This window comes from Denticeps clupeoides, chromosome 20 (genome assembly GCF_900700375.1).
Source record: "Denticeps clupeoides chromosome 20, fDenClu1.1, whole genome shotgun sequence".
Taxonomy (NCBI): Eukaryota; Metazoa; Chordata; class Actinopteri; order Clupeiformes; family Denticipitidae; genus Denticeps; species Denticeps clupeoides.
The window spans coordinates 18345062-18362491 of NC_041726.1; the positions used below are offsets into that span (position 1 = coordinate 18345062).

Here is a 17430-nt window from a genome sequence, read left to right on the forward strand (position 1 = left end):
TCGAAGACACTGGGAGGATGTTGCGTTTTACTTCAGCAGTTAAATGAAATGAAGAGACAGCGCAGTAAATACTTGATTTATTTTCACTGATACATGTCTTATACATTTCTACACATGTGCTCAAAACAAAATGACCATGTTATTATTATTATTAATAAAATAGAACATATCCTTAATTGTTGCAAAATATAGCAAATCATGCAAAGTCATATATGTTTATCAAGGGGAAATAAGAGAAGAGCAGAGACACCAGTTAAAGTGACTGGGTTAAATCTGGTAAACCTCGTGAGTTTATTCATGGTGCGATCATGGCTTTGAATCCACATTAAATTCTCATTAAACCTAGTCCTAGACCTCAAGAGAATTTTATTATCCAGAATTTTATTTATGCCAATACAAATTCAACAGCAATAATTATGTATATGGCTTTTTTATGTGTGGGATGAAAAACTATACGATCACAGTGGTGCTTCATATAACATTTCAGGGGTTTATGGTAATAAAATATATGCTGAAGCTCTACAGAACAACACAAAATGGATATAGAAAAAAATAAGTAAACTTCATCCAGGTTATTTTTGAGAATAAGGTATTCAAGCAGTGCCAAAAAGCAGTGAAGCGGAAAAAAATATATTTTCAGTTGTTTGCTTTAACACTGCTTTCAATTAATAGATTAACTATTTTTCATACATGTCCTGATGTAGACAATTATATTGTAACTGTAACAACTGATATGACCAAGTTGAGAACCACAGGACTGCACAGGTCTTCATTCTGGGAGTCCATTTAAACTATATTCATTAATGAGATGAAATGACTTCAACAAAAAATTATGTCATTTAGAATACAAGTCAGTACAAGTTTAAACTTACCAGAAGACAGTATAAACCCCAGGCCATGCTAAGGCTGTTTGAGGGTGAATCTGAAAGTGGTAAGTTCAGGGTATTATTATCTTGTATTTGTACTTCAATCTTGACAGAACTTTAGTTTACGTAAGTAACCAGGAGAATAATTAATCTTCAATGTCCGTATTTTGCAACCATGCCTGTTATGTCCACTATGGTTTTATGGCTGTGAGTCAGATAATGCATTGTGTGTATTACACTTGTTTTATCTAGTGTGCCGTGAAATGGCATCTTGCGAAAGCACCCCATTAAAATGCTTTATATCTCAAAAAAGATTTTGAGATTATATATATATATATATATATATAATGATATAGCAGAATATAAATTCTACAACAAAAATTCGATCTACATAGAAGACAAAGCATAGTAAACAAAATTTAATGTGACATTAAATGAGATGCCTAATTTTGCATGTCCATATCAGAAATAAACAATTTTGTTTAGCCCCATGGCAACCACATGCAGAGCAGAATAAAGATATATTGAGTTTAAACAACCAAAGAGCGATGTATCTGAGCTGGTCTTTTATCCACACAACATTTCCTGCCTGGTGTCAGAGCCACAAGGGCTGCTTGGAGCTCATACATGTTAAATCCACTGAATTCTCCTGCAGTGTAGCGGCGACCGTAGCTTGGTGAGCCATATGACGAAGAAGAAAAAGTCATGGAGAAACCGGAAGCAGTGGCATCAAAGCTGCCTCTTCTGGATCCAGATCTTGAGCCAGACCGGGAACCAGACCGAGAACCAGAAGCTGAGCCAGATCCACTAATACTGTAGGGACTGTAAAGTCCTTTGCTTGACTGTGAAGAGGCTTCCAACAGGCGTAATCCCGACCCTTCCTCAATCATGCTTCTGTCTATGGCATCTTTATATGAAATCTTCAGCTTTGTTTTTGGACAGGTGAGGTATTTAGAATAGGCACTAACATCTCGCAGTTTTTGTGCAGTGCGAGCATCAAGCGTGCCGTTCTTCAGAGCATCGTCAAGCGATATCCTGCCTGAGACATCTGGTTCAATCAGCCCACCAGTAAGATACTGAACTTCCAGAAATCGTTGACCAGCCTCATAATAAAGCCAACCTTTCTTTAAGGCTTGGGCAGCAGACATTTTTGTTTTGGTTCTGGGATCCTCAAATCCATTAAATGCTTTCTGAGCCAAGTTAATGCGGTCAACCATTATCTTGTCCACAAGCCCTTTGTTTGTTGCATCGGCAACTGAAAACTTAGTTCCAGTGTTTGGGTCAATGATTCCACCAGTGCAGGCTTGGGCCTCAAGAAGCCTTTGACCAGTGATGTTGTCCACAAGATTGCGGTGCATGGCCTCCGTAATTGACACTTTTTCCAATGTATCTGTGTCCAGGATTCCAGCAATTGGCCCAGTTTCTTCTGTCGGGTCATTCCAGGTGGTTGCAGGAACTTTAAGAGACGGAACTGGACTGGAAAAGGAGGAGTTGGAACCAAAGGATGATGAACGTGACCTAAAACCACTCATATTCCCAGACAGCATGTCTGCAAACTCTGTGATGGAAAGAGTGCCAGCTCGATACTGATCCAAGGCAGATTGATCAATGAGACCTTTGGAGATGGCATCATCAATGTCGTATTGCCGACCAGACCTTCTGTCAATAATCATGGACTTTACTACACCATCAGAGTGTTGAATAGTTTTTTCTTCCCACTCACACTCCTGTTCTGCAAGCTCCATGTATGTCTGCTGGTCAATGAGCCCTTTGCGATACGCCTCATACACTGACATCTCTTTGCCTGTCTCAGGGTCTACAATCACTACTCTGCGTTTGCGCACAGAGGATTTGGATGAGGTCTTTCTCTCACGCCTTTTCTCTTTCAGTGGCAGAAGTGCCAGGCCAGTCCCTGGGTCAGTCATACATCGCTCCATCAATTGTAGATAGGTTAGGTTCTCCTCTGTGTTGGGGTCAAAAAACCCTTTTGTGTCATCAGATGGGTCTGTGAGGATTTCATTCATCTCCTCATCAAACAGGCCACGCTTGTAGGCCATCTCAACAGGCAACCTGTGACTTTCATCAGGGTCTATAATACCTCCAGTTGCAATCTGTGCCTCCAGGAGACGGATGCCATGATCCTTCAAGATGAGACCCTTCTTCATGGCTTGGAACAGAGATATATTTTTGCCAGAATATGGGTCCATGTACCCTGTCACAGCTCGCTCTGCAGAAAGAAGCTTGTCTTTGAACTCTGGACCTACAGTGCCAATTCTGATTGCTTCATTAACAGTCAGTCTCAAGTTTTTTATGGGGTCAATGATATACCCTGTGGCAGCTTGTGCCTCCAGCAGCTCAAACGCAGTGCCTGGTCTGATCATATTTTTTTTCATGGCTTGGTAGATTGACAAGTGGTCTTTGGTGGCTTCAACATAAACTCCAGCAATGCAACTTGTACCGACAAGGAATTTCTGAATATTTTTGCTGACATCCTCCACTGAAATTATACCTTCACAGAGTTCATTGTAAATTTTCTGGTCAATGATCTGAGAGCAAAGTAGCTCATCCAGGGAAACCTGTTTTCTGAGACCCCTGAAAAGAAGCCCTTTGTCGACCAAGGACAATAAACGAAGGCCAGTTTCTTTATCTACTTTGCATCTCTTCAGCAACTGACCATAGGAGAGTTTCTCATCTGTAGTTGGGTCAACAAATTCCTTCACGTCTGTATTTGGGTCAGACAGCCTATCCATGGTATCCTTGTTGATAAAACCTCGTTGAGTGGCAACCTCAATGGGGAGGTGGAAGTTGAGCTCTGGGTCCATAAGACCTCCACTTGAAACCTGAGCCTCCAGCATTCTGAGAGCATAGTCTTGAGGAACAAGTTCTTTCTTCATTGCTTGGAAAAGGGAAATGACCTTGCCACTGTATGGATCTTTGTACCCTGTTACAGCCCTCTCAGCAGATAAGAGTTTGTCATGGATCTCAGGACCAACCAGACCCTTGCGCACAGCCTCATCGACTGTTAGCATTTCATCTTTCACTGGATCAATGATAAAGCCTGTTGCGGCCTGTGCTTCCAAAAGGCTAATACCAACATCAGGCTTAATGAGCCCTCTCTTCATGGCTTGGTAAATGCTGACCTTTGTAAATGTGTCTGAGATCACACCTGCTACAGAGCCAGTACCAAAGAGATACTGTTTGACCTTTGGCATTTCCATCACCTCTCGGATTGTCTTTTTTCCTCCCTTCAGTAGGTTATATGTTTCTAAATCTATAATGTGAGCGCTATAAAGCTCCCCGATGGTGACACGACGCCTGACCACATCACATGACATGCTCTGTTCGACTCTCTGTTCAATTATCTCAATAATGATAAGGATCATTCTTTCTTTTGAGATTTGTCCAGACCTGTATTGTTCAAGGAGTCTTTGTTTTTCCTCATCTGGGAGCAAATTTGACTGCATAACTTCCCACAAGGACACCTTCCTTCCAGCAAAACTTTGATGTGGTATGTCCACTTCAGTGGTAGCTAGTTCTGTCTGTACTTGTTCTTCAGTGTACACATAGGACTTCTCTTGGGTATCAGCCTCAGCTTCTGAAAGAGGCAGGAGAAAATTGCCTGTGTCTGGATCTATAATGCATTTCTCTTTCAGTTCCTTGTAGGAGACATTCTGATTTGTTGTAGGATCAATAAAGCCTTTCACATCACCTGAAGGGTTAGTGAATGCTTTGTCCATCTGCTTACTGAAAAACCCCCTTTCAATTGCAACATCAGTCGGAACACGGTGGCTACTGATTGGATCAATGACTCCTCCTGTGGCTACTTGGGCTTCCAGTAGTGGAATGGAATGTTCTCGTAGAACAAGCTCCTTCTGCATGGCTTGGAACAGGGAGATCTTGCATCCTGTATAAGGGTCTTTATAACCAGTCACAGCCTTTTCAGCTAATAAAAGCTTTTCATGAAGTTCAGGACCTATCATGCCAGCCTTGACAGCATCATCAACAGTAAACCTCTTATTTCTTACTGGGTCGAGGATGAATCCAGTTGCTGCTTGAGCTTCCAAAAGAGCCAAACCTGTGTTTGATGTTAACAGTTTCTGTTTGATTGCTTGATATATGCCCACCTTTTCTTTTGATTTTTCGATAAAGATTCCTGAAATGCTATCTTCACCTTGCAGATATTTCTTCACTCCTTCAGTTTCACCAACATCCTTAGGCTTCTTTTTGCCCTGTTGTAACAGCTCATATGTAGACTTGTCAATAATTTTGGATTCAAGCAAGGAGCTGGCAGTAACCGGAGCTCTGAGACCCTCAAAATTATCCTGTAGTTTACATGCCTCGCTTTCCTCAACCATTGTAATCACAATGTTGATGATCTTTTCAATTGTGACATTTCCAGACCTATAGTGACTGATTATCTCAGTTCTTTGCTCTTCTGTAAGGTACTCAGAATGGATAACCTCCCAAATGGTGATATTCCTTCCTTTGAATAGTCCACTGGGCAATTCTATTGTAGTCTGGTTCAGTGCTTCTTTGGCTTGGACCTCTGAATATTTAGTCCCCTCCTTTGACTTGATTGGTTTATCTGAAAGAGGCAGAAGTGGAAGGTCTGTTTCTCTGTCAGTTATGCATTTCTGTTGAAGTTGTGAATATGTGACCCTTTCCTGTGTGTTGGGGTCAGAGAACACTTTATTTGAATCAGAGGGGGTGCTCAGGTTCTTGTCAATTTCATCATCAAAATAACCACGTTTGCATGCCAGCTCATGAGGGACTCTGTAACTTTTCACAGGGTCAATGATTCCTCCAGTAGCAAGCTGTGCTTCAAGCAGTCGAATAGCCTGGGCTTTATTAATTAGATCTTTTTTCATAGCCTCAAATAAGGAAACGTTTTTTCCAGTGTAGGGATCTTTGAATCCACTAACAGCTTTCTCAGCTAACAACAGTTTCTCATGTAGCTCAGGGCCAACTAATCCAGATTTGACAGCATCATCAACAGTCATTTTCCGGTTCGTGACTGGGTCAATAATAAATCCAGTGGCAGCCTGAGCCTCCAGCAGATTTAATGCAGACTCTTCCCCAATCATGCCTCTCTTCATTGCTTGGTAAAAAGGCATCTTCTCCTTTGCTGATATAATGAACAGCCCAGCAATGCTATTTGTACCTTTCAGGGCTTTCTTAACTGGTTCTGTTTCTGAGACGTCTTTAACTGAAGTCTTCCCATTGGTTATGTTGTTGAACAGGTCTTTGTTAAGGATCTTGGAGTCTAAGAGCTCAGAAGCAGCCACAGGACTTCGTAGACCATCAAATACAATTTCTTTCTTCTTCTCTTTGTCCTCCACAACTGTTATAATGATCCTAATGACTTTCTCCACTGTAATTCTCCCAGATTTGTATTGGCGGATCAAATCTCGTCTCTGCTCTTCAGTGAAATACTCTGAATTTATGACTTCCCAAATGGTAACAGTTTTCCCGTTGAATTTTCCAAAGGGTACAGATACAGTTGCCTGGCTGAATATGTCTTTGGTCTCCTCATCTGTGAAGGTCTTTTCACTGAATGCAGCATTCTTTGTCACAGGTAGCAAGGGAAGGTTGGTTTCAGGATCAGATCTACATTTTTCCAGTAATTGCTGGTATGTGAGATTCTCATGTGTGTTAGGGTCAATAAAACCCTTTTTATCTATAGGAAGGTCTGATAAAACTTTGTTGAGTTCATCATCAAATTGGCCTTGTTTGTAGGCTATCTGGAGAGGCACACGGTGACTGTTAACTGGATCAATTATTCCACCAGTTGCAATCTGAACATCAAGCAGCCTTTTTGCCTGGTCATCAGCTATCAGCCCTTTCTTCATTGCCTCAAAAAGAGAGATTTTACCACCAGTGAATGGATCTGTGAATCCTGTTGCTGCTCTTTCAGCTGACAACAATTTGTTGTGGAGCTCTGGACCCACGATGCCCTCTTTTACAGCCCCATTAACAGACAACTTGTTGTTTTTCATAGGGTCTATGATGAAGCCAAGTGATGCTTGTGCTTCAAGCAGCATTAAGCCTGTTCCAGGGGAAATTTTCTTTTCTTTCATTGCTTGATAGATGCTCATTTTCTGATTTGGTTCCACTACAACACCACCAATACAGTTCCTACCTTGAAGACACTCTTTAATTTTGTCTGTCTTACTTAGTTCTTGAACAGTGGTTTTGTCTTTCTTGAGCTTCTCAAACTCTTTTTTGCTCAATATGCCAATTTCATGAAGTCTGCTTGCGGGGACCTTGTCTCTGATTCCATCAAAGGACAGTGGTGATTCTCCATTCTTCTTCACACCATCCATATCTGCAGAACCATTTAGGGTTTTCTTTGTAGTTTCCACTATAGTTTGTGTTACTAAGTGGCTCTCAGGGGTCTTCTCAGTTTGAATATCAGTTTCCTTTGTTTGAAATGCAGTAGGGCGCTTTTGGGTTTCCTTAAGTTGCTGTAGCTGTTCTCGCAGTTGCTTATTTTCCTCTGCCAGGAGTTTTTCTTGCTCCTGCCTGTTCTTTTCAAGGTCTTGTATCTGTTTTTGCTTGTTGTGCATCTCCTCCTCAGCCTCCTTTTGCTTCTGCAGAGCAGAATCCATGCTAGCCTGGAGTTTCTTTTTTTCCTCCTGTAGTTGCTTCCTTTGCTGTTCTTGCTCATCCTTTAGGGCTTTGGCCTTCTTCACTTCTTCCTCTAACTGCTTTTCCAGCCTTTTTTTCTCACCTTCAATAGACTTTTCCCTCGTCAACAGCATTTCCTTTTCTGTCAGAAATGTCTGCTGAAGAGCACTCTTTTCTTTTTCAATTCGCTCCTTCTCTGCGGTGGCAACCTATTTCAAAGAGAAGTAATGTAATTTAACAAGAATGTTCAATAACCAGAATGAATACCATTATAAATAGAGGGAAATCTTGTATATTGCTATTGTCAAATTATTTAAATAATGTAATTTGCAAGACATGGATGAATGTCAAAATATACATCCTATTAAAGGTAATTCAAAGTACATGTTACATAAACATAATATTTGATAACATATCAAATAAGTATTATACTTTACAATTTGAACATATATTAATAAAAGGTTATGACTTTTAATCTGTCTGTAGTTTAAACTGCTCATATTAGGTTTTAAATGGCACATTTTTTAAACACATGGTTGTACAATACCTCTTTGGACCTATTTTGTAGTTTTTCGCTCTCCATTTTTAGCTCTTCTTTCTCCTTCTCAAGTTGAGCTATGGCTTTTCGAAGGCCATCTGCTTCTTTGCTGCTTTCAAGCCTGTGGACCTCAAGTTTCTCAACAACTGTCATTTTCTCAGAGTTTTGTTTCTCTGTTTCCTGGAGATGAGCTCTAATCTCCTCTGCTTGTTTCTTATGCTTTTCAGCCTCTTCTTCTGCTTTAGACTGAGCTTCACTCAACATGGACACACGCTGCTTCAGTGTCTCAGCTTCAGCCATCACTTCATGTTGCCTCTTGCGTTCAGCTTCCAAAGATTTCTGGAAACCATCAGTTTCCTCCTCCAAACGCTGCTGCAACTGTTGCTTGTCCACTAGGAGTTTTTGGGCTTCCTCCTGAGCCTGATCCTTTAGCTTCTGAAGTTTTTCCGTTTCCTCCTTAAGTAAAGTGGATTCCTGTATTGCATGCATTTTCTCCTTAAGCATTTTCTCTGCCAGTTCCCTCTGCTGTGTAAATCCAGTCTCTGCAATTTGTCTCAATCTAGCAGCATCTTGAGCCTCAACACTAAGTCTAGCTGCCTCCTCAGCCAACTTCTTCATGTTTTCAGCCTCCTCCTCCATAAGTCTTCTGGAGTTGTCTTGATCTTTCTTAATGAGATGCTTGTTCTCCTCCTCAATCTTGAGCTTGAGTTTGACCAGCTCTTCCATTTGAGACTTAACTTTGAAGAGTTCATCTTCCACACTGGCTTTTTGTTTTACTGCATCATTAATGTCTTCCTTAAGTCTTTGTAGCTCTTCGTCCATCACACGTTTATGTTTGTCTGTCTCATCAAGCTGCAGTTTAACCATCGCAAGCTCTTCTTCCACCTGAGACTTCTGTTTCAGTGTCTTTTCCGCCAACTCCTTGTGTTGGACCATTTCTGAATAAGCCTGTTGTTTTTGTTTGTGTGCATCTTCTTCAGCTTTGGCTCTCTTTGCTGCCTCTTCTTGGGCTTCTCTCCTCTGTTTCTCAGCATCTTCCTGAGCCTTGGCCTGCTTTGCCACTTCGGCTTCAGCCGCTTGCTTCAGATGATCAGCTTCCTCTGCTTTTTGCCTGAGGAGAGCCGCTTCGTTCTCTGCATTCACCTTGGCTTTTGCTGCTTCTTCTGCTAGCTTCTTGGCCTTCTCAAAATCTTCTTTTAGATTTTCCTTAGCAAGACTGTCCTCTTTTTGCTGGACAAGGACATCCCTTGCTTTCATTTCCGCAGCACTGCATTTCTCTGCAGCTTCTTTGGCCAAGAAAACGAGTTTTTCTGCCTCCTTGTCACCGATCTCTTTCTGCTTTTTAGCCTCTTCAGCTTTCTCTTTAAGACATTCAACTTCTTCCTGAGCACTCTTGTACTGTCTTGCTGCCTCTTCCTCAGCTGCTTTGATCTGTTTAACCCTTTCCTCTGCCTCCTTTCTTTTTGTCTGCTCCTCTAGGGCAAGCTTTCTGTGTTTCTCAGCCTCCTCTTCTGCCTTCAGTTTGCTCTTCTGACTTTCACCTGCAATAGTCTTCAATTTATTGAGTTCTTGTTCTAGATAAAGTTTGTCCTTTGAGGCCTTTTCAAAGTTGTCTTTAAGAATGCATATTTCCTCTTCCACCACTTTTCTGTGCTTCTCTGTGTCCTGAACGATTTTCCTTTGCCTCTCCAGCTCAGTTTCAGAGGTCTTTTTTAACTGGTTGATCTTTTCCTCAATGTCTTGCTTGTGCTGGGCTGCCTGGTCTTCAAGAACCTGTCTCTGGTACGCCTCTTCTTCAGCTTTCCTTTTAAGACGTTCATTTTCAGCTTCTTTTTCTTTCAGAGCTATCTCAGCTTCAGTCTTCAACTGAGTTGCCTCGTTGATGGCAGCCAACTTCTCTTTAAGAATCTTTTCAGCTTCTGCTCTTTGTCGTGCTGCTTCTTCCTCAGCCAACTGTCTTTGCTTCTTGGCATCTTCAGCAACTGATCGCAGTTTGGTAGCTTCATCTGCAAGTGTCTTCATTTTGGTTACCTCAGATTCAAGCAGCTGCTTACTCTTTTCTGTGCTCAACTTAACCTCTTGCTCTGCTTTAAACTTCAGCTGGAGGAGCACCTCCATTTCACTTCTCACGTTGGTCAATTCTTCCTCCAGTTCTTTTCTTTGTGTCACTGCATTACCAACCTCATTCTTCAGGCGTTGAAGCTCTTCATCCAGAAGGGTCCTTTGTTGCTCAGCATGGTCAAAATCAGCTTTCAGGCGGATTACTTCTTGTTCTGCTGTGAACTTCTGCTGGGCAGTGATCTCAGCCACTTTTCTCTGCTTTTCCAGTTCCTGCTCTACAATCTGTTTTTGTTTCACAGCTGCATCCTCTGCTTTGACTCTTCTCTTTGCTTCACGTTCAGCTTCATCCTTCAGTTTCTCTGCCTCCTCCTGGGCTAAACTTTTCTTGTGGGCTTCTTCTTCAGCTTGGAGCCTCAGTCGAAGGGCCTCATTGGCTTTTTGTCTCCACTTCTCTAGTTCTTTCTCTGCTTGTTCTTTTGCCTTATGTGCTTCTTCCTGTTGCCTTTTCAGATGCTCTGCTTCATCCTGCAGTTGAAGGACAGTGCCCTGTTCTTGGTTTAGTGACTCCTCCAGCACAGATGCTTCGAAAGACATGCGCTTGCTCTGGAGAACAGTTTCAGTTGTCTTCTGTGCCACTTCCTCAGCAACTTTTACCTGTCTCCGTTGCTCCTCTTCAGCCTGCTTCATATGTCTCACACTTTCCTCTGCTTGCAGCTTGTACTTTTCCAAATCCTCCAGAGCTTTCCTTTTTTGCTTTGCTGCCTCATTTTCAGCCTCGGTTTTGACCTTTAGCTCCTCTTCAGCTTTATGTTTTTTTTGACGCTCCTCGCTCACTTGCTTACGAAGCTTCTCAGCTTCATCCTGGGCCGCCTTCCTCATCATATCAGCCTCTGCAGCTTTATCCCTCAGCTGCTGAAGCTCATATTCAGCTGTGGCCTTCTGTTTAACAGTAGTCTCCAGCTGAAGACGGATAATATGTATCTCCTCCTCTACCTTCGTTCGGCACTGCAGAGCCTCACCGACCAACTGAGCCTTTGATTTGGATTCCTGCTCTGAGAGATTTCTCAGCTGGTACAGCTCTTGCTGGATCGTTTGCTTTTGCTTCTCAGCATCAGCAGCGACCGCTTCTCTCTTCAAAACTTCTTCTTTCATTTTACTCTTCAGGTCCTCTGCCTCCTGCTTAGCCTTGGAAATGGCTTGAGCATGAGACTCTGCGAGCTGTTTCTGCTGCTGTAACTCAGCCTGCATCTCTGCCATCTTCTTGCTTTCTTCTTCTCTCAGTTTTTCTGTAGCTTTCTGTATTTTTCAGAATGAGAAAGGAGAAGGTTGGAGTGAATAAAATCAAGGCTATGGCTGTACAGAGATTCATGGTGACATGTTTGGCAGTTAAAAAAGTCAATTCACAAATGTTAATATAAACTTGAAATATGTCAACTGAGCAACCATTACATGTACTCAATGTATGACAAAGAGAATGGCACAGCACTTCACAACAAAGCAAAACACTTGGAAAGCAATGATTTCATGCAGTTTGAGATGTTTTAAGTTGTGACAGAAAAGGTATACACCCATTGGAATCCATTTTCTCTGCTTACATTATACAACAGTTGTTTATCTCAATTAGAATATATAACAAAATGTTAATATAAGAACAGGACTATTCAGCATTTAATAAAATTCCAAATACAAGAAACAAAAGCTGATTCTTCAGCGGTGCATAAATTCCTCTATAAATTTGCGATGTAGATGTTCTACAGAAATGTCATATTTGCTTAAGAACCCCCTGATCAAACTGAAAGGTATCTCTCTCAGCCATTTCTACACAATCATGAATTGTCTGCCTGGCCAGAACCTGCCTGTGTAATGAGGAGGTTCTACTGAGGCTCACAGCCTTCAGCACAAAATGCTTTTTTTGTACAACCAAGACCGGCCTGATGGACAGATGTCGATCCCATGACACAATTGCAAAATGCATAAGTACGACACTTTTGTCGGTGTAATTTATTTTTTTCATGTCAGAAAGTCATCTTAAATGCACTGCACAACCTCCAACCTGTTTTCTGGGCTTTCTTGCATTTTGCATGCATTTACTGCCCTGAAATTACATCTTAGTTATAAGCTTTACATATGTCTTTCATCATATGGATAAACAACTGTTAGATAATGTGAAAAGTCAAGATATATGCATTTAAATGAAACTAGTTAAAAATAGGTGCATGTTGGAATTATTGTGGAGTTAAGGGCCAAACTGTATAGCAAGAGTGCAGGTGTGCATCATTTTCCATCATAGTGACTGAAAATGGTTGATGCTAGTGACTGAATGTGATAAATAAAATGTAATATATAAAAATATATTAAAAAGGAAGATGCATAGTTATTTGCTGAAGCCGAGTTCTTAAAGAAGGGAATTTTGGTCACATCAAGGCGGTAGAAGAGCTTGCACACATAGGAACATGTTGGCAATCGCATAATGAGGCAGGAAAAGCATACAGAAGCACACATGGCCAAAAATATGACAGGGCGTCCATGCCAAGAGGTGCACCACATGAGACCAGATGACACTGTGTGACCCCTTGACAGCTGCTCGACAACCTGCCTACGACTCTAGTGGAGATCCGAGCAGAAATGCCACAAACACTGCCAGGAGCTCTGGAACCAAGTGATGGATGAGCCGAAGCCCTTTGACAGCACTTCCCTCCAGTAGAGCACCGCGTTTGGGTAAGACTGAAATTTTGGTGATTGGACCTAAAGGAGCAAGATGTGGATTAACAGAATATAGATTGGACTGTGCTGGTTTCTCAGGTGTTCCTTCAGGTGTGATTGGTGACCTTTGTGAATTCCACGACCCTTTTTTGGGCTGGAGGCATTGAGATCCCTCCAGACGTGCCATTATCAGCCCTGCAGAGCTAGTGTGGGGTCTGGGTATAAAGGACTACTCCCCCATGAGTTGTAATTCTGATTTGCAGGCATGAGTTTCAAGATATGAAGGCTACCACTGACCATGTTGGTGCAGTCGAAAACACGCTGTTGGCTGTTGAGTAAGGCTGGTAATCCATAAAAAGAACCAGTATCCACAATGGTTGCAGACAAAGAGATGTTAACAGTTTTTGCTTGTAAGTGAGATTAACAAGCATGAAAAGGAGTGAATCACTCCTCTACTGTTAAGTTTCCTGCCCGAGAACGCAGAGTATAAAGTGAAGAGGTGAAAAATGAAGGACTGAATGAGAATGAGGCATCGCTCCACGTTGCACCATTCGGTCAAGCCTGTGGGGGTGCTTCAGCAAATAACCATGCAAGGGGCGTGTGCCATAGTGAGACGTAAAGAGAACACTCTTTATAATTCTGCTAATGACCAAAATAGGGGTGGCACATGAACACAGTTTGGAAAGTGAAATTCAATGCGACATGAAGGGGGTCATTTTATTTTTTTTACCTTTTCAGTGCCCAAACATGCCAAAAATTAAAAAGCACTGGCAAGCAAATCAGAGAGGCAAACAGAACAAAAAGTTACAAAAGAAAAGAGGTCAGAACTTGTGCTAATCAATCAAATTACTTTGGGGTATGTCAGCTTGAACCATACTCACATTGAAAACTGAGCCAAGGATAATATTTTTTAATCAAGATGAACTGTATTATTTAATGCTTTTTAATGTTGAATGGAGCAATATAACCATGCAAAACTCAACTTATAGACCAGGCAGAATTAAGGCAGTGTGAGTATGCTCCAGGCTAAAGGTGGTATGTACTCAATCATTTCTTTAGCAACAAAAAAAATGGGAGCCATATAGTCTGAATAATGGGAGGTTTGGGACCGCCACCATTTGATTGGGATATTATTACAGATAGTACTAGTGGACTTGGAACTGATTCATTTGTAATGGATAGTTGTAGTGGCTCTCCTCAACAACAACATTTATTTCTTATATACCCCAAAATCACATACAGTTTGTCTCAATGTGCTTTGACAGAGCGTACAGTTGCTCTCTAGCAAGGCTGATTAGTTATTTAGTGACATCTCTGTTCTGAGGCCAACTCACATACAAAAGCAGATTACATGCTGGAATCCACAAGACGGGTTGTCACTGGTTCAGCTTACCTCCTCATCCATGAGACGCCGCTGAGTATCTGTGATGAATTTAATGTACTGGCTAGTGAGAATGATCAGCTCACTGTAGTGGGTTCTCAGAGTCACGTACTAGGGGAACAAGTCATTATACTGGTCATTCACAGAGAACTGCAAAGGGTATTTACATGGTAACAACATAGCAACAGGTCTACCTCTTGGATAATGTTGTCAGAGACAGACTCCATTTTGACTCTCTTCAAGGGAGATGCCAGAGGCTCCACCTGAGACTTGTATGTGACCAGCTGAAGTTCATAGTCCTGCATTACAACCAAAATATCTATTCACGTTCAAGTTGAATTAGGCTTTATTTAAGTAGAAATCACCATCTGAGTGCATACCTTCGCTGAATCAATGTAAGCTTTGGCCTGTTTCTGACACTCATCCACTTTCTCCTTGTTCTTCTCAACCTCTTCCAGAAGTTTCTATACAGACAAAAACATGTTAAAGGTTTACTGCAAACATATACATGCTTTAGTGTTGCAAACTAATGAGTTCACTGTCTGTATACAAAATGCGCTCAATATTAGTTGAATTCAGTGAATTCAGTCTAGATACAGTCTGTATCTAGACTGTTGGAATACACTCCAGTGAACATGTGTAGTGGATGGACAGTAGTTAATGGGGACAATTTACTAATGACTGTTAAACAGATTAGTTCATTGAATGCGGCTGATGACAGTTTCACATGTTATCATTTTACATCTCACTGCAGGATGGACGAGCGCGTAAGGAAGCAGACCCATGATTGTTGCGGGTTTGAATCCCAAAGCACCGTCCCCACACACTGCTCCCCGGGCGCCTGTCATGGCTGCCCACTGCTCACCAAGGGTGATGGGTTAAAAGCAGAGGACACATTTCACTGCTACAGTGCTTCATAATGACAATCACTTCACTTTCACGCTTTCACAAGTTTTTTGTCCTAGATAATGAGACTGCCTCTGCATATAAATTTGAGCTTTTGCAGGGAAATGTCAATAAATGTGTATGCATTTGGCACTATCGTGAAGAAGATGAAGGGTTAATTTAGTGCATACAGATCCAGAAAAACCATAAAGAGAAAGATGAAAGTGAAGGTGAAGTGATTGTGAAGCACAGCACACAACGAAATGTGTCCTCTGCATCTAACCCTCACCCTTGGTGAGCAGAGAGATCAGGTGTAAGTTCATCTTTCATACCTCCTCTTGTGCCAACTGCTGCTGGAGAGTATTTATGTCATTAATGGGCAGCGCCTGAATCTTCTCCTGCCGCTGCTTGGCGTCAGCCGTCCAGCGGATCAGGCGGTTGTAGGAGTGTTTGTAGGTGTGCATCTGGCGGCCGAGCTGCTGGAGTTCACACAGCCGCACGTCCAGCTGGATCAGGACGGCCTGCCAGCGCTCCTGTAGCGCGTGAACGAGGGTGTGGTAGTGCTCCAGTTCCACGTCACGTTCGCTGTGCACGCGGCTCATTTGTTCGTTCACCGCTGCTGCTTTCTGCAGGTCATCGTTCAGCCGCTGGAACACCGGCTGCTGAGACTCTGCGTCCTCATGCATTTTCTGTCAAATGGGAAAACAAGAACAATTCTGTGTGAACAAACTGTATTCCAGGTAAAATGAAGCGTGGATATAGACTGCTGAGGTACCATTAGATGGCTGAGGCTGGCTTCCACCTCCCCCTCATCTGCAGGCACTTTGTTGCAGTCACGCAAGTCCTTTTCAAACTTCTTCAGGATGTCCTCTGCTTCTTGTGAGCTCCGGATCACCACATCGATAGTCTTCAACCTGAGAGGTTTTATTAACGGTGTATTAGTGAACCTTCTGATTACAGGGCCGCTTCCTTACCTGCTAGGCCACCACTGCCCCATGTTTTATTGTGCATCGTCTCCTTGGAAAGGGACAGAGTACTTACTTTTCCAGGTAGACAGAGGACAGGCTGTACACATGCTGCATCTTCTTCATAGTGACGTCCAGTTCAGACTGCAGGGTCGGGGCAGAGCTGGACGCCTGTAGTGAGGCCAGCACAACCTCTGACTGTACCAGCACCTTGTCCAGGTCTTTCCGTATGCCTTCCAGCTCTGACTGGATGTCCTGTTAACACACACTGTTAGGAGGTGCTGGACGATGATGAGAGTACAATCAGGAGATGATCACGATCAGCGCAGCACCTTCTGGCTTTCAGTTTTCTGGGCGCAGGCCTGAAGAGGCTCCCTGTCCACAGGCTGCCGGAGGCGGTTAACTGTCCGGGACTCACAGCCATCCAACCTGAGACGCAGCTCTTTAATCTGAGAGAGGTAGGTCTTGCAGACAGACTCATCCTGCTCTCCTGTAGATGGGGAGACATCTGTCATAATGTTCTGGCTGATTGATGCATTTTAGAACTGCGTATGAACATATCTTGGAATAAAATGGCCCAGTGCGCTTACTGACAGTTTAACACACAGTGGTGACATGGTGGCCAAGGAACACCTACCCTGTTCAACAGACTGCAGAAGAGTGTGGTAGTGCTGCACACACTTCTTGTAGTTGTTCTCAGCCTGCAGCCTGTCGTCTGTAGTAAAGAGTTGACTGTCCTGACTGTCCCGCAGGAAGTTCTGATAATGCAGCTCCAGGTTCTTCAGAGTCATGTGGTACTCCTCCACCTTCAGTGTTTTAAACTTGGATACAAATAAAATGCTTGTTTAATGTACAAGGCCAGTTCCACTGAAAACAGAGAAAACTAAAGTGTCAACTAAGTGTCCTAGACAGTTTCATTTATTGGACAAATTAGTGGCCCTTTCTGATTGAACTGTTCTCTGATGTCTTCTACTTTTTGACAAATCTCCACTATAAGGTGCTGTATCTGTGCTCATACTCTAAATGATTTATAACATATTACACCCAAAATGCACCTACAGTTCTTTAGATAATACGTACAGGGGTGTGACAAAATGTTAACTATATTATTAAATATGTTATTTTTATTTTGCAATGTAATGAAAGCAATTGTTACGTGTCTGTGTGAAAAGTGAAGTGATTGTTATTGTGAAACACCGCAGCACAGCACACGGTTAGCACAGTGAAATGTGTCCTCTGTATTTAACCATCACCCTTAGTGAGCAGTTGGCAGCCGTGACAGGCCCCCATGTGGGGACAGTAACGTGGTCAAGGGGACATTGCCGGCTCCGGATTCTAACTGCTTCCTTAACCGCTAGTCCACTGTAAGTTCACATTGTTTCATTTTGGGACCCCATGATCATC

At 42.4% G+C, this 17430-nt stretch overlaps 1 protein-coding gene across 12 annotated transcripts in view; it reads right to left on the reverse strand.

Annotated features, from left to right (window-relative positions):
• Positions 1–62: 62 nt before the first annotated feature.
• LOC114770645 (plectin-like) overlaps positions 63–17430 on the reverse strand; it is a 91830-nt gene continuing 74462 nt past the window's right edge. For all 12 annotated transcript variants that reach the window (XM_028964699.1, XM_028964697.1, XM_028964698.1 and 9 more), the window contains 10 exons: positions 16664–16847; positions 16359–16516; positions 16103–16281; positions 15837–15975; positions 15394–15750; positions 14557–14640; positions 14371–14475; positions 14189–14287; positions 8041–11388; positions 63–7702 (listed from right to left, as the gene is read on the reverse strand). In XM_028964699.1, coding sequence (XP_028820532.1) covers positions 1397–7702; positions 8041–11388; positions 14189–14287; positions 14371–14475; positions 14557–14640; positions 15394–15750; positions 15837–15975; positions 16103–16281; positions 16359–16516; positions 16664–16847 — 10959 coding nt within the window. In that variant the 3' untranslated portion in view covers positions 63–1396. The remainder of the gene's footprint in view (positions 7703–8040; positions 11389–14188; positions 14288–14370; positions 14476–14556; positions 14641–15393; positions 15751–15836; positions 15976–16102; positions 16282–16358; positions 16517–16663; positions 16848–17430) is intronic.